Source organism: Lissotriton vulgaris, chromosome 5 (genome assembly GCF_964263255.1).
Source record: "Lissotriton vulgaris chromosome 5, aLisVul1.2, whole genome shotgun sequence".
NCBI classification, from domain to species: Eukaryota; Metazoa; Chordata; class Amphibia; order Caudata; family Salamandridae; genus Lissotriton; species Lissotriton vulgaris.
Window position 1 is genome coordinate 887,172,854 of NC_141693.1, and position 25,345 is coordinate 887,198,198.

A 25,345-nucleotide genomic window follows, 5' to 3' on the forward strand; every position below is an offset into this window, starting at 1 on the left:
CCAATAGCTCAAACTTTCCTAATGCGAGCCCTATTGCATTTCCAATGCTTGTTGCTTTTGCCACTGTTTGTTATAATGGTGAGGGATGGCAGCTCCCACACCAATGAAGCTTTACAAAAACCATACAAAAACAAGCCATTCATTGACAAAACTAAAAAGCTGACCACCAATTTCAGACCGACTGGCTTTGCCACTGCTTGTTTATTTTTGTTTCTCATAATCTTAGTGACACTGGTTACGCTGATTTTCCATTATGAATATTTTGGGAAATAGTAGCATGCATCAACACATGTTACTAAATGATGCTGCAAAGAAATGGTACCTGAAATTTTACAGTAGTTTAGCAAAATTTCTTTTTTCATGCTTTCATTTTTTTATCAACATTTTATTTTGAAAACAAAGAATCCTCAATCTTGCTTGCAAGCATCTGCAAATATTTGCATAAAATCAATCAGAGAGGATTCTGGTAACATTATACATAGCCTCATATTGCTAAACTTTGATAACATGTGTACACGTTTTTATACTGGAACCATGGTCCGCATTCAGTCAGAGATTACTACATTTACTTAGAGCGCTCACCCTAATAATAAAGGCTTTCAATTAATGAGCCATACTTCAAGTTCCAACAGTATTAACATATGGACAAAAATATTACCTCAACTTCAGACAGTGCGCTTCTCTGATCCATAATGTGGTATTGTAAACTGTCAGTCAAAGGGTTTGTGCTGCAGGGGGTTGGGCCTACTTGTCCTAAGGACAAAATACACATGAAAACTTGTTGCGCTTGACCCCAAACAATATGTTTTGGGTGTTCGGCAATAAGAATTCCACATCCCTGGGAGTGGAATCTGCTCCAGGCCTTCCATGCTAAGCAGTGTGGACTGGGAGAAGGAATAAGGAAGAACTTTTGTAGCCTTGCCCACTTCGCTACATAAATGGGACATTTGCACAGCAATATAATATAGTGCTCCATTTTTCTTGCGCTGTGGCTTTTATGTCGAGTCTTTCCTTCAAAGTGCGTTGGACTGTGTACTGTCCCTCTGTCTTATTGAGAAGGTGACTGACAAATTTACAGCAACCTTTGTAAAATAATAAAAAAAAATTGTTGATCTATTCTGAAGGTTTGGCACCTTAAGTGCCATTAATGGTCCTGCGGGCTAAAGTACGCTTTTGTATTGAGAATCTGACAGAGAACATTGTGAAGAAAACCAAATGTTGTATGAAAACACACCACATTTGGCAGGCATGTTGCACTGGGCTTCATTAGTTTTCCTTTTGTTTGGTAAATTGTTGACCCACCGGTTTAAAAACATAAGCAAAAATACTCGTAAATAGCAAGCATATATGAATATAATCTGTTTCTGCTGGATCTTCATAATCAGACATGAGGTTAATAAAAATAAGAAATGTGGAATCTTATTGGCTGTTAAGCAGCCAAGGAATCAGTCAGCCGTGAGCCAGAAACTTTTAGCAATCATTAAATAGAACAAGCATTGGCATAGACAAATAGGTCTTGCCTTTGTGACCTTATTAAGTGTTTAGGCGTGCATCACATTATCCTGGGTTCTGTGCTGCCAGGGAGTGAAGAGCTAGCTACACACTGGGTCATGCAGTCTGATTCTGGAAAACAATCTTGCTTCAGGAAACATTTATGGACACATTCCAAGGCTTTTTAACTCAGACAGAAAGACAAGTGCCTTGATGCAAGTCAACAGCACTATAGCATTCTGTGTGCAACTGCATCACTAGAGTATGAACCAGCCTATGAAACTAGCTCACTGTATGGGAGTTCAGCACATAGCTACAACAACAAAATGCTCCCATTTGGCAGGTAGAGGGGAAATAATGAATAAAAAGGGACGGTGTCAGCATCACTTAATTTCCGCGCACCTAAAAAAAAAAATATTAACCTGCCTTGTGAAATGTAACCTGCACATTTGCAAAGTGCTACAATACCTTCGGGTCAGTCGAGTTTGCACTCTTTAAAAATGCCCTCAAAAATGAATCTGACTGTGCGTAATGTAACTAGCGCTCATGTACAGTACTCCTAAACCTTTGCGTTACTCGAAATTAGAGCTCTGAGAGGAGGAGGATGTCTGGAAGAGGCAGCGGAGCGGACATGCAGCAACATGGGAGGAGGTGGGAGAGGCATCACTTAATCTCTGTGCACCTAAAAACAAAGTAATTAGCCTGACCTTGTGTTATGTAACTGGTGCTTTTGTAAAGCGCTTCAATACCTTTGGGTCTGTCGAGTTTGTGACCCACCCCCAAAAAATTAATCTGACTTATTGTAATGTAACTAGCGCTCATGTAAAGTGCGCCAACACTTTCGGGTCACTCAAGTTCACATTAAACAGGTGTTAGAGAAAATGCTGCAGGAATTTCCCAAGCCTTCCCTTTAACGGTGCTGCAAGGTTGGGCTGCTGAAGGTCAGCTGCTGAAGGTCAGGTGACTGAGACTCACATAAGCAACAAGCAGTGAAGTGGGATGGGTTTGGGGAGAAATCTTCACACTTTGAAGTCAGAAATAATTTAAGAGACGCTCTCGAAAACAGCATCTGGAGCATCCTGACATTTTATCTTGGTAACTGAATGGGATGGGGAGATTAAGTGACGGGTGCCGAAGCTGAACCACAGAAGACGGGCAAACACTGACACTGGCAGCAAAGAAAAAATAGTCCCCCAAATGAACACACAGACACAGAAACGTAATGTTAACAGAAATTGGCCGTACTCTGTGGGAGGAAACCAAACACAAAAGAAGGGACAAAATGGAAGGATTAACCACTAGCAAGCATGCATTTTTGAACTACAATCGAAGGGACAAATAAAAAGGCAATGGGCAGGCTGTAAGCCCACATAATGAATACAGCATGTCTTGAAGAGGTCACGCATGCGCTATATGACAAAAAGGGGGGGAAAGAAAGGATCGGTTATGATCCAGAAGGGCTGAGATTACCACTCAAGGACGATGAGTGGAAGGTCCATCCAGCTGCAGCCCTAAGAATAAAGGACAACAAAAAGGAGGCTGGGCTGTTCCTAAAAGAAGAAAGGGACGGTCTCTGAGGTGTAAGGGGTAGTGCTCGTTGGAGAGCTAACCCTGGGTATCCATTGTGTTGGATATAATGGCCTCACACACCCTTGCGAGTGTCATGCTTCATCATAGGCAATGCTCCTCGTTGGGTAGGCGGTGCAACACCCAATGGGCACACCTCAAAGAGGGGCTCTTTATCAGAGATCTTTTTATCCAACTGCCTATGGGTGAAGTGTGGGTGAGGGGCCAGAACAAAGTAGACGGTGTGGGTGGGGATAAAATGAGGCACAAGGTACCGGAAAACAATTTTACTCTGGTGGTCCTCTGCCGCAATTAAAATAAGAGTTAGTCTGTACTCGCTGGAACTTAAGTTTTCAAGAGCGGGACAGTACTAAGAAGTGAAAGGTGTGGTCAACATGTTTCTCGCTTAAAGTTCATTGACATGCGATTCTTCAGGACCTAGTATAAATGAAAACTACTATCTACAGAAACATGACCTATAGGAAGTGTCAGTTTACAAAAAGCACACAAGTTGTACTACCTGTTTAACACCTGCTCTTGCCTAAATTGGGAGACAAAAGAGACCGTTACCACAGGAGAGTGACAAAATGCAGTCCCTGTAGTGACCGAGTGCACATAATGATAATGTGACATACTAGTGAAGAGTGTGACTAGTATGTGGCTAAAAACCAAAGTGGCAATTCAAAGTTGGATATCTTAACAACAATAAAACCAATTGTATGTAGCCGCATTCATATCTAGTAAGGTAACTAAATGAGTAGAAGCAATTACTCACCTAGTAGTTAAAGTTAATAGGTGTCAACAGTACCCAGCAGGTCTGACATCAGGGGAGAAACCATAGTAATCAGGCTGAGGAGAGGTATAAAGATAATATAGCGCCTCAAGGTTGCCCCAGAATCTGGGATATATGTATGGCATTATTAGTGAGTAACAAGCGGCCAATTAGGTTACCGGTCATGGGGATAACGGGCCCGGTCTAGGTAGAAGCCTAGGCTTGACCTAAAAAGCAGAAGTGACTTAATCTGCTCCTACCCACTTATCTACTGGAGTGTTCTTCAAACTGGAGTGTAAAGGAATCGATTACAGTCAACACAATGGTGCCACTAATTACTGAGAAGCCAACACAGAAATGGTGCCTAACCAGTGATTGCACTAATGTAATGACACTGGTATATTACTATGATCACAATCACATCGGAGGAAGCAAACAAGCATTTACAATGCAATGGTCTCGGCATCATTAAAATTAGAGCTATTGGCATTGCTCATGACATTTCTTTTTTTTCCTTAAATCATAAATACCAGCACTCTGCACTCAACAGCACACACCACTCTGCACCTGCACTCACTGCTCTGCACACTCACTCTGCACTCACTACTCTGCATTCTGCACTCACTACTCTGCACTCACTACTCTGCACTCACTACTCTGCACTCACTACTCTGCACTCACTACTCTGCACTCACTACTCTGCACTCACTACTCTGCACTCACTACTCTGCACTCACTACTCTGCACTCTGCACTCACTACTCTGCACTCACTACTCTGCACTCACTACTCTGCACTCACTACTCTGCACTCTGCACTCACTACTCTGCACTCACTACTTTGCATTCTGCACTCACTACTCTGCACTCACTACTCTGCACTCACTACTTTGCAGTCTGCACACTCACTACTCTGCACTCACTACTCTACACTCACTACTCTGCACTCACTACTCTGCACTCACTACTTTGCACTCTGCACTCACTACTCTGCACTCACTACTCTGCACTCACTACTCTGCACTCACTACTCTGCACTCACTACTCTGCACTCACTACTCTGCACTCACTACTCTGCACTCTGCACTCACTACTCTGCACTCACAACTTTGCACTCTGCACTCACTACTCTGCACTCACTACTCTGCACTCACTACTCTGCACTCTGCACTCACTACTTTGCACTCTGCACTCACTACTTTGCACTCTGCACTCACTACTCTGCACTCTGCACTCACTACTCTGCACTCACTACTCTGCACTCACTACTCTGCACTCTGCACTCATACTCTGCACTCACTACTCTGCACTCACTACTCTGCACTCACTACTCTGCACTCACTACTCACTACTCTGCACTCACTACTCACTACTCTGCACTCACTACTCACTACTCTGCACTCACTACTCTGCACTCACTACTCTGCACTCACTACTCTGCACTCACTACTCTGCACTCACTACTTTGCGGTCTGCACACTCACTACTCTGCACTCACTACTCTGCACTCACTACTCTGCACTCACTACTCTGCACTCTGCACTCACTACTTTGCACTCTGCACTCACTACTCTGCACTCACTACTCTGCACTCTGCACTCACTACTCTGCACTCACTACTCTGCACTCACTACTCTGCACTCACTACTCTGCACTCACTACTTTGCAGCCTGCACACTCACTACTCTGCACTCACTACTCTGCACTCACTACTCTGCACTCACTACTCTGCACTCACTACTCTGCACTCACTACTCTGCACTCACTACTCTGCACTCTGCACTCACTACTCTGCACTCACTACTTTGCAGTCTGCACACTCACTACTCTGCACTCACTACTCTGCACTCACTACTCTGCACTCACTACTCTGCACTCACTACTCTGCACTCACTACTCTGCACTCACTACTCTGCACTCACTACTCTGCACTCACTACTCTGCACTCACTACTCTGCACTCACTACTCTGCACTCACTACTCTGCACTCACTACTCTGCACTCTGCACTCACTACTCTGCACTCACTACTTTGCACTCTGCACTCACTACTCTGCACTCACTACTCTGCACTCGCTACTCTGCACTCTGCACTCACTACTCTGCACTCACTACTCTGCACTCACTACTCTGCACTCACTACTCTGCACTCACTACTCTGCACTCACTACTCTGCACTCACTTCTCTGCACTCACTACTTTGCAGTCTGCACACTCACTACTCTGCACTCACTACTCTGCACTCACTACTTTGCACTCCCTACTTTGCACTCCCTACTTTGCACTCCCTACTTTGCACTCACTACTTTGCACTCCCTACTTTGCACTCCCTACTTTGCACTCCCTACTCTGCACTCCCTACTCTGCACTCCCTACTCTGCACTCCCTACTCTGCACTCCCTACTCTGCACTCCCTACTCTGCACTCACTACTCTGCACTCACTACTTTGCAGTCTGCACACTCACTACTCTGCACTCCCTACTCTGCACTCACTACTTTGCAGTCTGCACACTCACTACTCTGCACTCACTATTCTGCACTCTGCACTCACTACTCTGCACTCACTACTTTGCAGTCTGCACACTCACTACTCTGCACTCACTACTCTGCACTCACTACTCTGCACTCACTACTCTGCACTCACTACTCTGCACTCACTACTCTGCACTCACTACTCTGCACTCACTACTCTGCACTCACTACTCTGCACTCTGCACTCACTACTCTGCACTCACTACTTTGCAGTCTGCACACTCACTACTCTGCACTCACTACTCTGCACTCACTACTCTGCACTCACTACTCTGCACTCACTACTCTGCACTCACTACTCTGCACTCACTACTCTGCACTCACACTCTGCACTCACACTCTGCACTCAATAGTCTGCACACTCACACTCTGCACTCAATAGTCTGCACACTCACTACTCTGCACTCACTAGTCTGCACACTCACTAGTCTGCACACTCACTACTCTGCACTCACTACTCTGCACTCTACACACTCACACTCTGCACTCACTACTCTGCACTCACTACTCTGCACTCACTACTCTGCACTCACTACTCTGCACTCACTACTCTGCACTCACACTTCGCACTCACAGTCTGCAAAGCGCGTCGATTATAATATTTTATCATGAACTTCCTTTAAAACACACCTTTCTGCAGTGTTGTGTTTCCATTGGCGCACGCACCGGAAGTCAGGCAATATCGCATGTGACGGGGGCGGCGTCCGGACCGGAAAAGGAGGCAGGCGGACTAAATGCGTATCGAGGCCCGGCCAAACGAACGGTCCGTGAATGATTACCCTGCCCGTTGGAAACATTTCCCAGGTAAGAGAAGCATTATGCCCCCAAATAGTCTGAACATCTGCAGACAGGGACACGTAGACAGCGTGTACCCTTGTTCACAGCCTCACACTTCGTATAACTTTTTGAGAGCTACGCCGCGCGGGGAACCTCTCCGGATGCATTCAATACAGCCTGCAGTATCATGAGCCGGTTTTAAACCCAACCGGTGCTTTCTTTACATTCTGGAGCCTGTTTGTGTGCGACGGGGGCATGGGGGGGGAGAGGAGCACTCGTGTGTGCGCGTGTGTATGTGTGGGGGGGTGTCTGTGCGTGCGTGCATGGGCGCTGGTGTGTGTGTGTGTCTGTGTGAATGCTCGACAGCAGCTGCCCACAGCGAGCGCGAGACTTTAATGCATAGTGAGGCGCGGCTGGTGCACTGATCAGGATGGCAGCAACCGTTTGAGCTCTGTTACGGCGTGGAATTGGAATCTAATATACAGTTACCTACAGTGAGAGTTAGCCAACGCATTCAATACAGCCTGCAGTATCGTGAGCCGGTTTTAAACCCAACCGATGCTTTCTTTACATTTTGGAGCCTGTTTGTGTGCGACGGGGGAGGGGGGGGAGGAGCACTCGTGTGCGCGTGTGTATGTGTGGGGGGGTGTCTGTATGTGCGTGCGTGGGCGCTGGTATGTGTGTGTCTGTGTGAATGCTCGATAGCAGCTGCCCACAGCGAGCGCGATTGCGTGCGCGTGTCAAATCGCCTCCAAGGCGATGCACGCGGCCAGGAGTGTCTCCTGGGAAGCACACTCGCTAACAATAGTTCTCGGCGAGAACGCGCTTCGCGCGTTTTAGCCGAGACCTTGATGCCAGTATAGTACAGTGATAATGATCACCTACGAGCTACCATTAAAAATGGTGTTTAAACAGTGAGCACCATCTTTGTTGTGATCGCAGTGCATTGCAATAACAGGAAACCTTAAGAGGTAGAAAAATGGCAGAAAAAATGAGCGTAAGCCCTTAAGTGTCCATATGAAATGGTGGCCTTTTGTGTTGATCAAGCCACCCTCTTTCAGTCATGTCTATACAAGTACACAGCAAGTGTAGAGAAAAGGAGTGCAGTTATTGTTTTGGAGTCTGAGTTCAGGGGATAAGATATTAATGCAATATTTTCAAAACATTTGAGATTCAACGGTAAAAAAAAACTTGATTTAAAGGTGTATTAAAGTTGAGTTGGCAGCAACCAGTAACATTACAAGATGGAAACCTGAGTTTTCAAGGTGCTGTCACATGCCTGAAATTAGATGCTCAACCCAAACCCCACAGGTGCCATGCAGTGCTCATGACTTCTCACATCATGTCACCCATGACCTTACACATGAGATTGATTAGCTCAGTATATCTTAGTCACATGTTCAGTTCACTTTGAAACCAAACACCCATACTTAATACCACTTTCTACACAACATTATTTTGAGATAATATGAATGGTCCAAACCCACACTTTATGTAGTGGATCCTAATTAGCCGACTATTGCTATTAACCAAAAAATCAAAAAGATGGGTTTAGATTGCAACTTTTCACACGTTTATTAGGGAATTTATAGTAACCTTGTAAAATATACAATAATACAGATAGTAAAATAATTTCATTGTTTGTCTTTTGTCCAGCCCAACCTTCGTAGAAGCCAAGATCTAATTGTATAAACTAAATTTGTTCTGTAGGTCCAACCCACTAAATCTATTTGAAAGTACGTACGGCATCACCACATTTTTGTCTCTCATCTGGGAGAGTATATAATACAACTAAAGACCCAGTCCAATGGCGTAAAAATACATCAGTGACTCAGAAAAAGTGGGGGTCCAAATGTCCTGCTCCCAACTACTCTCTTATACACGTTATAAGGAGGTGATGCACTGTATTCCGCCCACGTTAAAAACCTGTTCTCCCGGACAATACTACAGAGCACCACAAATAGTGAACCAAAAACGAAGTTGGTCACACAAGTCCACACCAATTGTTGAACTACACTCTTAATAGAGGAAAAAATGTGTGTATAAGAGAGTAGTTGGGAGCAGGACATTTGGACCCCCCCTTTTTCTGAGTCACTGATGTATTTTTACGCCATTGGACTGGGTCTTTAGTTGTATTATAGATTTAGAGTGGAGGGCGACCCTTTCCGTATTCCCTCTGAGCTCCGAGGTATTGTTTGAATTGCATCTGGGAGAGGCAAAGCTTCCCCACAATGTTCAGGATTTATAATATTCCTTTCCAGTAGAGATACTGTTTCTTTCCATCTTTCTTCCCATTAGCTCACCTGTTTACTCCTGTGTTTTTCTTTTTGGCTTTAAAGGGTCAGAATATGTGGCATCACTGGAAAATGTGCCTATCCCATATTTGTATATTAGGTACACACAGAAAGGTCTTGGAAAGTTTGCATGCTGCCATTTCCTTTGATAGAAGTGATCTGAGATTACTCTCCAATTGCCTCAACCCCTTTCACTTTGTAAGATTACTGAGGAGGATTCTGTGGGATGCAGTCCATCTAGTTACTCAAGTCAATAAACTTTATTCGGCACAAAGCCATAAAAGTCCTTAAAACTACGCAATAATAACCTAAAAAATATTAAAATACAAAAGTCTACCTAAAAATTGATAGGAAATAAAACCAGTAAGAATCATTAACAATTAACTCACGAAAGTATCTCATCATGACAATTTCTAGATACTAAAGCCTTCTCAATATACGTTTAAAACTGCATGACAAATTCTCTAATATTGGGAGGCTTTGTAAAAGCGACACAACGGTAGTTCTTGCTTCTCATTCTCTTGCTCGGTGTAACTGATGTAATGAAAATACACTATTCAGGTGTCTATCTCTTCATAGCGTTTCCTGATTGCTCAATCCATTTTGATGAAATTTAAAACTGCAAACCGATCTCTAATGTAGCACATCTCTGCAAGAATTCCAAATCTAACTGTTACGCTCTGATCTTTGACAGACGCAATCCAGGAACCAGAAAATGGGAGCGTGGTACCGAATATAATGGACAAAATAATATGAAGTGGCTAGCGCTTTGTTTTGAAAAATTGTTACAGCGTAGAGGTAGGTCATATTAGCACCTTTTTTTAGGTTTTGACTAGCCAATGTGTACGAAGTACGCATGGCTAGAAAAAACTTAATGATGTGTGTGTGTGTGTGAGGACTGGACCGTCCCCATTCTCTCATTGGCTAGCTCCATAAATGGAGGCTAGCCATTGGGAGAAGGCTGTGTCCGTCAATCTCGGACCAGATTCGGGGGCGTTCCCGAGAATTTTTGGCTTTTGGCTACGCCAGCCGAAAGCCTCTTCTCGTCAACGCCCCCGAATCTGGTCTGGGATTGAGGGCACCCGCCTTCCTGCTCCTGTCTCCTGTTTGTGATTATGGTCCACAGTGAAAAGGCTCTCGTGAACTGTAATGTTTCCGCACTCATTGTGCACGGACTCAGGTGCTGACGAAGTGTTGAAGTCTGAGGCAGAATCACATCCTAAAAGCCACTCTGGATGCACAATGACAACAGAGCAAAAGTCGCCAGAAGGCTCGTATGAGGCAGTTCGAGTAGATGCAGAATCCGAGCGGGATAAGTCAGCAGAGCACCAGCGCAGGTCCCATCGAAGCAGCAGCGCGCACGGTGTAAACCGTACTCAGATCAGTCGCACCTGAGGTCACATAGATCTTAGATGCTTCTCTACAGCTTTTAAATCCCCTTTTTCGAATAACTAGCTAAATCCCTCTCAAATCTCTTGGGATCGTCCCATTACACCCCGTTCCCGCCCCCTTACCGCTGCCTCGCTCTCCGTGTCTCCCCGGCCCAGTTCCCGCCCCCCTACCGCTGCCTCGGCTCCCAGTTCCTGCCCCCCTACCGCTGCCTCGCTCTCCGTGTCTCCCCGGCCCCGTTCCCGCCCCCCCTACCTGCACAACCAGTCCTTGGCCTCTCTGCTGCGTGCACAGAACCGGGAGCCGAACCGTACGACCAGAACACATCACTAATGAGGCAGAATCACATCCTAAAAGCCACTCTGGATGCACAATGACAACAGAGCAAAAGTCGCCAGAAGGCTCGTATGAGGCAGTTCGAGTAGATGCAGAATCCGAGCGGGATAAGTCAGCAGAGCACCAGCGCAGGTCCCATCGAAGCAGCAGCCCGCACGGTGTAAACCGTACTCAGATCAGTCGCACCTGAGGTCACATAGATCTTAGATGCTTCTCTACAGCTTTTAAATCCCCTTTTTCGAATAACTAGCTAAATCCCTCCCAAATCTCTTGGGATCGTCCCATTACACCCCGTTCCCGCCCCCCTACCGCTGCCTCGCTCTCCGTGTCTCCCCGGCCCCATTCCCGCCCCCCTACCGCTGCCTCGGCTCCCAGTTCCCGCCCCCCTACCGCTGTCTCGCTCTCCGTGTCTCCCCGGCCCCGTTCCCGCCCCCCTACCTGCACAACCAGTCCTTGGCCTCTCTGCTGCGTGCACAGAACCGGGAGCCGAACCGTACGACCAGAACACATCACTAATGAGGCAGAATCACATCCTAAAAGCCACTCTGGATGCACAATGACAACCGAGCAAAAGTCGCCAGAAGGCTCGTATGAGGCAGTTCGAGTTTATACAGAATCCGAGCGGGATAAGTCAGCAAAGCACCAGCGCAGTGTGTTTGCAGTGCGTGCTTTTAAAGGGAACTCATTCTAACAAGGACATTTTAATAAGGTAATGGGAGTTTTATTGCAGCGTGGTTTTTCTTGGGCTTCTTTGAAATGATCCAGCCTGCGCGTTATTCCCCTCCCATTTCCTTTTCCCCTGCCGTGTGGGCTTCACGAGGCTTCCCATATATCTGCCTTTGACAGCCGGCTCGTTTACACACTCTGTGGAGCCCCAGCTATCATGAAACAGCCCGGCATCATGTGCTGTGCAGATTCTCGTGTAATGTGCCCCAAGTGTGTCAGCCGGTGCCATCTGCAGCGCCCGCAGCAGCGTCTGGTGGTCCTGCGACAGCCCAGTCTCGGGCCAGACGATGTGTAAAGCGTCGGGTAATTGCAATCAGCTCCGCGCGGGGCTTCCCGGGTCAGCCCGCCGGCAGCCGCCTTCAAGGCGGCCCGGCCGCATCTGCGAGGCCTCCCTCCGTCTAATCAAGCTTGTGGCTAATAAATTGAGGGTGTGTCAGCCTTTTGTGGAGCTCCTTTCCGTCCTCGTCCAATAACCTTAAATCAAGCCACTCAGTGTCATTTTATATACCCGATTTCTGGCAGTGAGGCACATGGAGGGGGAATTGAAACAACAAAAACGTGCCTGGTAGTAATCTCTTCTGCATGTAAAAACCCTCCGTGAAGGAGCCCTCCTGGCAGGGTCTGTGCCATCCCTATGCCAAAAAAAAAATACCAGCTGCCCAGAAAAATACGCAAAAACAAGCACTAGGACGTGTTGCTCTTCGGCAGTGGGGAGTGTTTGCCGAGTGTGTGGGGTTGATACGTGGGCCTCGGCTGTCCTCGTTTGCCCCTGAGTCTTGTTTGGAAGCTGTTTGCCTGAGAGCAGGACGTTGTGTCCCTAGCCTAGTGTGCGAGTCACGGGGCGTTGCGTATCACACCATTTCTGCGTGGAAAGACCTCTGGTGTTCTCTGTTTGGGGGGAGACCTGCGTGTATGCAGTGTGCTGGTGTCTCTCGTGCACAACGTATGGTGGTTGTTTGTGATTTGCACACCAGGCCTGGTTCTGCATCTTGTGGGGGGCAGGGCACTATAAGGCATTTCAATATCTGTGTTCAGCGTCATATTTGGAAATCGTTGCACAACCTGGGATGCAATCTATTGACGTGTAGCGTGTGAGGGGCCTGTGTGCACTCACTTACTGTGTTGCGCGCCATGGGTTGCACTCTCCACGCCCACCTGCTGCCACAGGGCCCTGTCGCCACTTCCTATTTCACACTTGCACACAGCAGCACTTGTGAGGGTGGCTCAGGCTACTAAGGTGTATGTGTTTGTGCTCTGTGTGTCCCGGCACCTTGTACCGCGTCCCGTTCGGTTATTTAGCGGTTGTGCTGAAGCTTTCTTAACATTTGAAGAGCTTTTGTATTTTGTTGGCTCACGATTGTCATTTGTACTTCATTTAATGTAACGTTTGCTTTTATATTTTGTTCACTTGTAATGTTCTCATGTATCAGTTCTGTTCCTATTGTGAAGCGCTATGACACCTTCGGGTAAAGTCTGTGCTATATAAAAACGCACAAATAAAAATAAAAAAATAAAACTGATCTTTCCATCCCACGTAGCAGTACTATGTCAATAGGAATCCTTCATGGGGGTGGTGTGTGTGAGGGGGGAGGGCGGGGGCTGGAAGCGCTGCTTGCCAGAGGTTTCAACCTCAGCCGCTGACCTTGAGCGGTGTCTTTTCTTCCTGGGCCTCAGCTACACGGGACCAGTAACATGAAGAGACCCTGGGGCTGCCCCGGAGCAAGCACGGGAGCCCTTTTCATGGACTGGGAAGGAGGGGACGATATATATATATATATACACACCCACACACACCCTTATTACTTATAATGTGATTATTATTTACACATCTGTGTACATAGGCTGGCGTCATACCATCATATATGTGCTGGGGTCTGGCACAAGCGAGCTGCACTGCCTCGCAAAGCGTCAAGATATTGCAATGGGGGAGGGGCAGAAGTTAAGCCCATCAGTGCTGAAGCGGAGTCCACAGCTCGAATGATTGACTGGTCAGGTGTGGTTGTCAGTGAGATGATTGGAGGGGGAGGCAGATGTCTAGATATGCAGAGAGAGGACTTTGAATTCTTATTTCAGAAGATGTGGCTCTGCAACCCAGGGGGAAACGCGTGCTTTCTCACTAAAGTCGCCCCCTTTCATAATTTTTCATACTATGTGAATCCTGTAGCATGGTGAACATGAGGTGTAGGCTTTTAATTGGCCAACAGGGAGTGCAGATAGACGTGGAAAAAGAAACCAATTTAAAACAGGATGCACTTAGCGTAGTGACTGTTACATCAAACGGGGCCTGTGGTTGAAAACGGAAGTATCCTTGGGGTAGCCGTGTTTCATGGTCTTATAATGACATCGAGGTTTCCCGAAGTCTGACTGATTTCACAAGAAAACCGAAATGCCGTTTCCCAGCCTGTCCACTTCCAGCCTGCCCTTTCCCAGCCTGTCCCCTCCATGCCCTTTCCCAGCCTTTCCTCTCCCATCCTGTCCACTTCCAGCCTGCCCTCTCCCAACCTGCCCTCTCCCAGCCTGTCCCCTCCCTGCCCTCTCCCAGCCTGTCCCCTCCCTGCCCTCTCCCAGCCTGTCCCCTCCCTGCCCTCTCCCAGCCTGCCCTCTCCCAGCCTGTCCCCTCCCAGCCTGTCCCCTCCCAGCCTGTCCCCTCCCAGCCTGTCCCCTCCCTGCCCTCTCCCAGCCTGTCCTCTCCCTGCCTGTTGTCGTGTCTCGGCGGCAGCAGGCAGGAGCGTGCACTGCGTCCCCGAAGTAACAGCCCTAAAGCAAGCAATAAGTACGCCCCCCTCCCACCAATCCCTGTTAGGTAGTGGAAACTGTCCAAACTGGGGTGCAGACAGCCCCTCTCACCTTTCGGCCTGGTACCACTGCACCAGCCGCACTACTTCCCTACTGACCGTTCTCCACTTAAGCCCCGTCTAAATTACAATTCCTGCTTGTGACCCTTTTGCCTGCTTGTACTTGTTTTCATGACCCTGTTGCCTGCTTGTGCCTCCGTGTGCCCCTGTTGCCTGCTTGTGCCTCCGTTTTTGTGCCCCTGTCGCCTGCTTGTGCCTCAGTTTTCGTGCCCCTGTCGCCTGCTTGTGCCTCAGTTTTCGTGCCCCTGTTGCCTGCTTGTGCCTCAGTTTTCGTGACCCTGTTGCCTGCTTGTGCCTCAGTTTTCGTGACCCTGTTGCCTGCTTGTGCCCCTGTTGCCTGCTTGTGCCTCCGTGTGCCCCTGTTGCCTGCTTGTGCCTCCGTGTGTCCCTGTTGCCTGCTTGTGCCCCTGTTGCCTGCTTGTGCCTCCGTGTGCCCCTGTTGCCTGCTTGTGCCTCCGTGTGCCCCTGTTGCCTGCTTGTGCCTCCGTGTGCCCCTGTTGCCTGCTTGTGCCCCTGTTGCCTGCTTGTGCTGTGTGGGTGTGTGTGGAAGGCTCTGTGTGGGTGTGTGTGGAGGGCTCTGTGTGGCTGTGTGTGGGAAGCTTTGTGTGGCTGTGTGTGTGGGAAGCTTTGTGTGGCTGTGTGTGTGGGAAGCTTTGTGTGGCTGTGTGTGTGGGAAGCTTTGTGTGGCTGTGTGTGTGGGAAGCTTTGTGTGGCTGTGTGTGAGGGGGCTGTGTGTGGCTGTGTGTGTGGGGCTCTGTGTGGGTGTGTGTGGGGGGGGGCTCTGTGTGTGTTTGTGTGTGTCATTTGCGAGAGATAAAGCTAGTGGCATTGTAAATGACAATGCCATTTATTTATGTTAAAAAAAACATAAATAAAAATGTCAAGAGCAATGCCAATAGCTCTAACTTTAACAAAGGCAAAACCATTGCATTGTAAATGCTTGTTTTTTTTGGGAAGGCCGCCTAAAGAATGTACAGTGTTCAACCTAAAACGAGTAAGAAAGAAACGATGGACTGGGTCAGCTAACCATGATAAATATGTATTGAGGGCCGTTGTAGTTGACGCCAATTAGTAGCTCACAACTGTTTGAAGATCCTGAGCCTTCCTCAGTCTCACTTCCATACCGAACTCAAGATAGCAATCTTTCACAGTTAATTTAAACTTTTGCGGATAGTATATACTTCTGCCAGGCCTAATTTATCTAAGGTACACCTCAAATATGCAAGCCAAGGGATTCGATTGGCATCATCTACGGTTAAACAATCAACCATGCAGGATTTAACTAAGACTGCCTCCGGTTTCCCCCAGCACTTGATCCACAATAATTGCGGGGCTAGCCTAATTTGGTCCTCTGCGGGCAAAGCCATTTTCTCTCCGATGAAGGGGACTTGCACTACAATAGCCCTCAAACCCACACTGTATAACCCTGATGAGAGGCTTTTACTTTTATATAAGTTTATCATCTCTCTGATGGAGTGCTTTCCAGGAGAGGGATGAGCTAAAAATGATGCCTAAATAATTAAACATTTTTACCTTCTCTAAGCAAGTACCCCCCCCCCCCCCCCCCCCCATTGAAAAGAGCTTTGTTTTCATATTAGGAGTCTCACATGTCATATTGTATGTTTTGGAAAAATTTACTTTTAGATCTGGGTTTTCTATATAAGGCAAAAAAGAATCCAGTAGCACCTGTAAACTATTTGCATTGCGTGAAATCAAGACTGCATCATCCGCGGACAGCAGAATAGTAGTATTGATTCCCCAATCCTTGACATATCCTTTCCTGTCCTTATTAAATACTACGGATGCCATTAATGTAGACAAGAAAAAGAACGTAACCTACAATGCACCCCCTATCTCACGCACGGTAAGGGACATTTGATTTTACTGGCTGGGGCGGGACTTCATCCTCCACTTTGCTCTACTGTCTGACACGCTTGCGGGGGCCCAGAACAGTGGCACACACCTGGACACGTGTCCGGGTGAAGCCCGTAATTTGCCAGAAGAGGCTGGACTGGGCCACCCCACTTGGTCCGTCTTTCTGGGATAAGCTGCTTCGGGACCTTTATTTATTTATTATTATTTTTATTTTTTAAGTTTCCAAAAACCTTTATTGCTTAGTTCTGCAAATACTCTGCCTTTCGCCTACAACCCGGAGGCCGGCGGCTAGCTGACTTTGATTGGTATACACAGCTTTATGTGCCAACAACCACTGGGGCAGGCAGCGATTTAATTTCTATGGTAGTGCATGTACGATAATCTCATAACGATATGCAGATTTGAAACATGAGTCATCATGAAAACATAACCAATACCCCAATCCCTCCCCCCTGTCCGATCCCAGTTCACAATGCATTATGCCAGTATAAAATTATAGCCTGTTACACCCTGTATCCCCCTCTTATAAGAGCACCGCTAATCAGGTGCGATAATTCTGCTATGTGTTCGCTCGAGTGTGCAGTTTCAACAGCATCATATATCCGACATAGATCTGCCTATGTAACAATAGATACGTTATGTACAATCTATTCTGTCAGATAATCCATGCCTCCCGACCTCAACCAATCAACAAGAGGGGCCCAAATATCTAAAGGTCTGGATCTGACGGGCATCTGCTCCCAAAAGGCTGTTAGCTGGTCCTTGCAATATATGACCGCACGCAACCAGCCTGCCACGAGTGAGGTCCTTTTTTCCTCCAACGAATTGCCACCTGTCTTTTGGCCATCAATAACAACATCGCTACAAGTCGACGTTGTGGCACCGGCATATCCCGCACATAGTCCAACAATGCCAGCATCAAAGATCCCTCCACTATGAGATTTATATGTCTGAATACCTCAACCCTATAGCAAGCCACAGGAGGACAGCTCCATGCCATGTGTGTGAATGTAGCATCTTGTGTCCTGCACCGTCAACATTGTGTGTCCGTCTGTACCCCCATTTTATGCGTCTGTATCTGGGTGCGATACAGACGGTGTAGGTAATTAAAATGAATAAATCTTAGTCTGTAGTTGGGCGAAAAGTGTTCCAACTGAGTACAGCAATATGTCCATTGTTCCTCTGTAATGGACAACTCGGCCTCCACCTCCCAAGCCTCCCGGGATCGTGTGCAGATAAGCGGGGATTCACCCTGTGTGATGCTATAGATACGTGTGATGAGCTTGCGAGGTGATGGGTTTGGTAGCACGTTTTCTAGTGCTGGCAGTGTAGGGGGCTCCTTTGGGAATTCCCGAAACGCAGCCCTGCACGCAGCCTGCAACTGATAATAGAGGAGCATGTCTGAAGCTGTGGGGGTCTGTGGGTCGCACATCTCTTGCAATGACAGGACCTCACCGCCCGGGTACAGATCTCCACCCTTATGTAACTCATGTGCCTGCGCTCTGAGTGTGATAGCTTTGTCCAGGAGGGGACGTAGCAGCGGATTGCCACCTAGAGGCATCGACGGTGAATATAACACTTCCTGATGCTCCCTCTTTGCAATGTTCGTCCAAGCTCAACGTACAGTCTCAACAGTGTCAATCTCGCGCTGTGGGTGCCTATATTTTTGAAAAACAGCCGTGTTGAGTGGAAGTGGTGCGATCCTGTCGATTTCTATGGCCACATGCGGCTGAAATGGAGTGGGATGGTGCCAATAGTGCAAGAACTGTGCCTGAGCGCTATAGGCTTATAATTCAAAATCTGGGGCTCCCAGGCCTGCCTGTGAAAAAGGTAGGGTCAATACCTTCCATGAAACCCTAGGTTGTGTGCCTGACAAAACCAGATCAAGAATTTTGGTGCACAAGCGTTTAAAAAAGTGTGTATTGAGCGGCATAGGGATGTTAACAAATAAATAAAGGAGTTTTGGAAGGACTACCATTTTCGCGATGGCGATGCGCCCCGTCAGAGACAGTGGGAGATTTTTCCACCTCGAGATCTTGTCCTCTAGCCAGTCCATAACCCTGCCGTAATTAGCTGTCCAGAGATCCTGCATCGTCCTGCTTATGTATATGCCCAGATAGCGCACCTCGCTGTCCGCCCACTGGATATGGAACTCTGATATGAATGGTGTCGTGTTGTCTGTGAGTGACAACATCGTGGACTTTTTCCAGTTTATTTGTACTCCCGTCAGTCCTCCATATCGTATGAACTCCCTCATCACAATGTCAAAGTTTTCTTTGGGGTTGGTTAAGTATACCGTGATGTCTTCTGCGTACATTGACACAAGTATGCCTCTGGTGGTGAATCCTATGCTTCTGCTAGTGTGGTAATGGCGCAGTTTCGCCGCCAGCGGCTCCGTGGCGATAGCGAACAGCAGGGGGGACAGCGGGTACCCCTGCCATGTACCCCTAGTGATGTGGAAGGGTTGAGATATCGGACCATTAATCCGAACTCTAGCCATCGGGTCAGCATAGAAGACCTGTATCTGTTTGAGAAACAATGCGCTAAAACCTAAGTGCGACAATAAAGAAAAGAGGAACGTCCACTCCAAGGAGTCGAACGCCTTGGTGGGGTCCAGCAGGGCAGCCGCTGCTTGCACATGAGGTGCCAAATAATGTAATATACCAAAGAGGGTGCATAAGTTGTGTGCAGTGGAGCGGCCTGGTATAAAACCCGACTGATTTGTCAGCGCTATCTGTGGCAACATGGGTTGTAGTCTGTTCGCCATTAGTTTAGCGTAGATTTTGGCATCTAGGTTGATGAGCGACAGAGGGCGATACGAGTCTGTCCTAGTGGGGTCCTTTTCTGGCTTTAGAAGAGTGATAATGGTCGCTTCGCGCAACGTAGGTGGCAGCTTCCCAGTCTCCATAGCCTCAAGGAACATTTGCAGGAGCCTTGGGGCCAGGATATCAGCATATTCCATGTAAAAGGCCGCCGTCAAGCTATCTGCCCCCGGTGCTTTGTCACCAGGCATGGCGCTACTTACTTGTTTCACGTCCTCTACAGTGATCGGCTGTTCCATGTATTTACGGGCCCAGTCATTAAACCAAGCCAGCCTAATGTCGTCCAGGTATTCATTTATGTCTGCCTGCGAGGGGGATACCTGGGTGGTGTATAATGTAGAGTAGTATTGGGCAAATTCCCCTAGGATAGCAGGTGGGGTACGAAGCACCTCTCCACTTTCCGCATGGAGTTCAGAGATAAATGCGTGTCCTCTAGGAGCACTCGGTAGACCCACCAACGTTTTTCCGGGCCTCTCGCGCTCGCCATAAAGCTGGGCCTGGGTGTGTTTGTGCAAATATTCCGTCTCTCTCACGGCCTCGCCCTGATACTCTGTGAGTTTAGTCCGAATATTAGCTGCAGTATCCTGCGATGGATTGTGCGTCTGTAACCGTTCTAGTTCCCCAATTTCCCTTTCAAGCCTGCACAGCGTGGTACGGATATCTCGAAGCACTCCAGTTTTAAGTGCTATACACTCACCCTGATTACTGGCTTAAATGCCTCCCAGAGTACCCCTGGGGATTCGACTGAACCTTTGTTTGTGTCGAAATACCCCTCAATTCGGATACGGAGTCCTTCACGGAACACCTGGTCCCGTAGAGCGCCCGAAGGGAATCTCCAAGAGAAGGGCTGTGCGTACGCAGGGGGGATGGAGTCGTATCCGGACAGGGGCATGATCTGAGAAAGTATGGGCAGGTGCTCGGCGTCCACCAGCCAAGCATGCATATCTCTGGTCAGCAGCCAGTAGTCTAGCCTCGAACATGCGCTCCTATGATGAGTAACGCACATTCCTTCCCTAGTTGTCGGGTGAGTGGCCCTCCAGGAGTCCACCAAAAAGAGGTCCTCCATAATCCTGTGAAGCATGTCTGCCACCTTTGGATGGTGCAATCGGGATGCGCCCTGCCTGTCGAGGTCTGTGAATAGGGTTACATTAAAATCTCCGCCCCAAAGGACAGCCAAAGGACCTAGTTTATTCAGTTCATGCCATATGTGCCTGAAAAAGTCCGGACTATCTACATTTGGGCCATAGGTGTTAAGCAACACTACAGGCATGTTACAAAGCTCCCCTTGTAATATAATGTATCTGCCTTCTCCGTCTGAGATGGTGTTGTGTGTACGCCAGTGCAATCCCCTACGCAACTTTATAGCAACCCCCCTGGAATAAGTAGTGTAGCCTGCCACCTCCAGCACCGCCCAACGTCTGGACCGGAGTGCCCCAGCCGCTGAGCCGGTAAGGTGTGTTTCCTGTAAAAAACAGATATCCACCCCATGCCTCGCAAGATAGGAATGTATGAGCCTAGTCTTCCTACGATCGTTGAGACCTCTCACGTTCCAGGTTAGACAGGTCAGAGTGTTAGAAGCATCTGAGTTAGCAACAGCAGTCATCTTACATGTAGTATAGTGATACAGATAGCTGTATTACCACAACAACACTCGAGCATCTATGGGGGTATGAAATCAGGCTAGCACAGTGTGACCATAATATATATCTGCATCTCTGGCTCACAAATAGTGTAATCCTACGTGTCATCAAAACTTGGGACCGCAAATTCTGCATCCACAACAACCCCCCTACCCTCCCCCCCGCCCACACCAACCCCCCAATCAGGTTCTGAATGGATGGCTGGCCAGATGTTTAGTGTACCTTGGTCATAGTCTGACATGAAACCCTCTAACAATGTTTCTCCTCAGCTTTCAGGCGAATATTCACAATAGCTTTCAAAAAAGTGTCCCATGCTTAGTGTCACCACGGCTATAGGAAGCTGTGTTTTAGAGTTTCTTGAACATTCCTCCCTCTCCTGGACATCTGTCAAGGTGGCAGTCGTAGTAGCAGTCATTTCTTGGTTTATCAGTTAGATATTGGGGGCTCTGGTCATCATCTTCAGATTGACCTGCATTGGGTGATCTCTTTCACAGGACCAACTTTCAGACCAAAGGTGAATTCCAGGTACCATGTAGAACAGGAACCAATTCTTTCTCCCTTTTCGTCCATTCCCGATGTCTGAAGAAGAAGTGGCCTTAAAAACATTGTTTCAGGCGAGCCCGTTCATTTGTTTGAACAGAAGAATATCTTTCAGATGACGGACTAGCTGTAGCTTGATGACGTTAGAGCCAGTTTGGTAAGGAACTAAACCTTTGTCATCCACTATCCGCAAGTAGATCAGAAATGCAGCCACAAAGTGTTGTCATCCTCCAGCATCTGGCCATATCCAACAAGGGGCATATTTGCATCTTGTTCTTAAACCCGTGGGTTAGATATGACCTAGATTTGTCAGCTAGCTGACACACCTAATGGAGCACAGATATTTATGTATAACATTATCGAGATCTGATTATCGTTGTCTATATAAGAAGCGTACATTGACTATAAAATCAGAGGCATTGCTGGATTTTGATTTGCAATCAGGGTAGAACTAAGTCCTTGTTGTGTTCTCCTAAGTTTGTGACTGATAAGGAAGACAGTAAGGAGGTAAGTGCCTGATTACGGCGTGTTAGTCATAATCACTCCATATAAGGAACACAGTAAGGAGATAAATGCTTGATTAAGTACTGTTAGTCATAATTACTCCATATCTTTATGCTTGTGATGATATAAATCACCCATCCCACACGTGAAGTTTGTTTACTGATAGGTGGTGGGAGAATGACAGTGATATGACACTAGAAAGAGGGACTGATAGCCTGTGCCCGTCTCACACCAGAGACTAAACCTCCTACGGTTGGAACTCTTTTGACAATTACATTACGACTTAATGGTGTTTGTAGTAACGAACTATGGGTGGGTGGAGGAAAGTCTGGATTCGTTTCTTAAGCATTTTAACAGCTTAATCATTTTCAAATTTCAGAAAAGAAATAACAAACGGGTGCCAAGCTTCCGGAAGCTCCTGAAAACCAGTAAAGTGAAGCTCGACAACAAATTAAAGAATAAACAGTTCAAGCAGCAGAATTTCGCTAAAAAGCATAGAAAAGAGCAGAAGCAGCTTCGGGAAGCACTTAGAGATGCTAAGTTCAAGGTACATCCTCCATTGGATCAACCAAAGAAGAAGGACAAAGGTAATTTAATCTGAGCGTGTTCAGGCGTGTAGTGGGACAGTTAAGTGCTGTATGCTGTGTTTGGCTCACTGTCTGGTACCTTCTTATGTACATTTCTTTGATCTATTGTTTACACATTTCTGGACTACATTGAAGTCAATTTATTGTGACCTACCCATTAAATGGAGCAAAATTCTGTCCATTAGTGAAAAGGGGATTATTTTGAGCCTGGTTTAGTTGTGTGCTTATTGATCCAACAGAGGTAAGAGTGTTACATTTCATGCTGTGCATTGCTAAGTAACAATAAAACAGTAGATTAAGGATGGAGTTGTGTTCATACGAAGGTCAAAAGAAAGACATGTCCCTAAACCATGCCTCATTTGTGAAAGTACTAGGTTAATGTGCTTTAATCCATTTATTCATTTTAAACAGCAGCCCCGAATCTTACCTTCCTAGTATCAAATGTAAAGTAACAAAGCGATAAAGAGCCTTTTATAGAATGCGCCCTTTTGAGATGAAAGGTGACTAGACCAACATTAACTGATATTTTCTTTAGAGAGAAACTTTAGGTCCATCTTCTAATATATTGCTTGTCAAATTCCCAAGCTTTACATTTCGAATTTCAACGTATGATATTCCAAAGTGAAGTTGGAGAGAAGAGACAATCTGGGGATTGATCAGTAATGTTTTGTCTTTGAGCGACCAAAAAACATCACTTTTTGTAGCCTCTTTAGTGAGTGCACTCCCAAACTCATTCTGACCAGAATATATAGTGAGGGCGAACTGGTGAAAAGTGTATTTCCCTGATGTACCAGCTAGTGGTTCTAAAAGAATAAACAAGTTGATAATCCTAGTTTGAATATTTATAAATTGGGGTGGGGAGTTGGTGTAAAGTTGGGAATGCATTCCCTCCCAACTTTGTGACAATGAGAGCCTGAAGATTGTGTTCCTGAAAGTTCTGAAGAGGATTGCTATAGTGTTGTGCGAATTACTAACTTAAACAAAAGATCAGTGCATTAGTAGACACCCAATGTAGGCAGGCTAAACATCAGTGATACAATGAATGTGGTGACCGTGCTCCTAAAATGGGTTCAGTGAGGTGGTAGCCAAGCCTCTGCATGTGCGGCTGTTGTAATTTAACCTTTACAAGAAGAGAAGTCACATGACAAAACCTACTGTGGTATCCATTGGCCAGAGAATGTGATTCCAGACCAAGAGAAGTCACTGGATGTAAGTTCTTGTGTAGAACTTATTGATCTAAAGTGACTTAGTCTAGGGGGTCCCTTCCAATTGGTAGATCCCATCTTTGTAGACAGGTGCCCTAATCTGTTTGATCAGGGTATTTGCCACTGGCTCTGTAGTCTTCTCTGTAACAAGTGTTCAAATTTCATAGCATACAAGTAAAGGTATTTGCTGTGAAGGGGATGGCACAGGTCACTTGTTGAACATCCATTATGTCCAGACCCCATCTCCAGTGGAAAGGACTATTTTAACAATTTCACAGAAATGTTGTCCACTGTGGCAACTCTTCAGGCACAAGGATGTGGCACAGCTCGACAACATGTGGAATGGTGTATGTCAGACAACATTTTTGGGACATGGGGGTGGAAGGGGGTCATGCTGCAAGCAGTGGCTACTGGGCCTCTACCATGCTGTTTGAGGTCTTTTGCCTCTGCTGTCCTAGGGTTCGTCCTACTATGGCTCAGCCAACTGGGCCAAGTATAAGCCATTCCACACTTGAATCTCAGTGTTAGCGATGGCGAGCAGTCGCAGGCTTCTCCTAGCGGTAGTGTGTATGAGTTCAGAGCACATCAATCGCACAATAACAGACTGTCCAGCTCAGTATTATGTTTATAAGAAAGAAAAGTACCTTAATATACACTTGAACCAAGTATTAAACACTACATCAAGAGAATGCAATTCAATGTCTTTGGTGGTGACCAGAACGTGCTTTGCCTCCACCTGCTATTTTCCTCCCTCCCTCTTGATTTAGCTTTTATCATATATCCACCATCCTGTGTGCAGCGGCCCCCTTCTCAATGGGGCATAAGGTAGTAGCTTGAATATGACTCAAATGCAGTTTGTATCATTTCAAGACAGGTGAGCTCGATTCTTTCTTAACATTTACAATTAGTCCCCAGTGGATTGATTCAGCTGCCCAGCTGTCTGGCAGACTCATACCCTCTCAGCAGGAGCAGTTGCATGCCATTCGGCAGTACGTTTGGATCCTGTTTCGTTCACTCGTCCCGCACTAGTTAATGTGCCAGACATAAGTAGAAGTGGCAGTACTGGAGCAATGTGGTACTGATTGAACCAACGGGAAGTACAGGCATTTTCTTTTATACTTGTCTTTATTCAAAGTTGCATAGAATAAGAACAGCATATGTTGCTACATAGGATAATGTAAGCAGTAATGCAATGTAAGGAACATCCATCAGTCTGAGCCCCAGCTCAGCTGATGATCACATCATGCATGGCTCAGCAACTAGTCAGAAACAGCATAACATAGTACCAGTACCACATAGGAGCATAAAAAACAGACAGTACAACTCCAATAGGGAATAACCAACCGAAGAATAGAACAAACACTACGATAAATACTCGATTGTGGCAGAAGCAAAAACAAGACTGGGTGAGTGTCCCCAGGAGCCTTATATTAGAG

The 25,345-nt window shown here is 46.8% G+C and overlaps 1 protein-coding gene across 2 annotated transcripts in view; it reads left to right on the forward strand.

Moving 5' to 3' along the window:
• The window catches only part of NOC3L (NOC3 like DNA replication regulator), a 468,680-nt gene that overhangs the window by 22,046 nt on the left and 421,289 nt on the right, over positions 1 to 25,345 (forward strand). For both annotated transcript variants that reach the window (XM_086922466.1, XM_086922467.1), the window contains exon 2: positions 22,497 to 22,704. In XM_086922466.1, the coding sequence (XP_086778592.1) occupies positions 22,497 to 22,704 (208 nt within the window). The remainder of the gene's footprint in view (positions 1 to 22,496; positions 22,705 to 25,345) is intronic.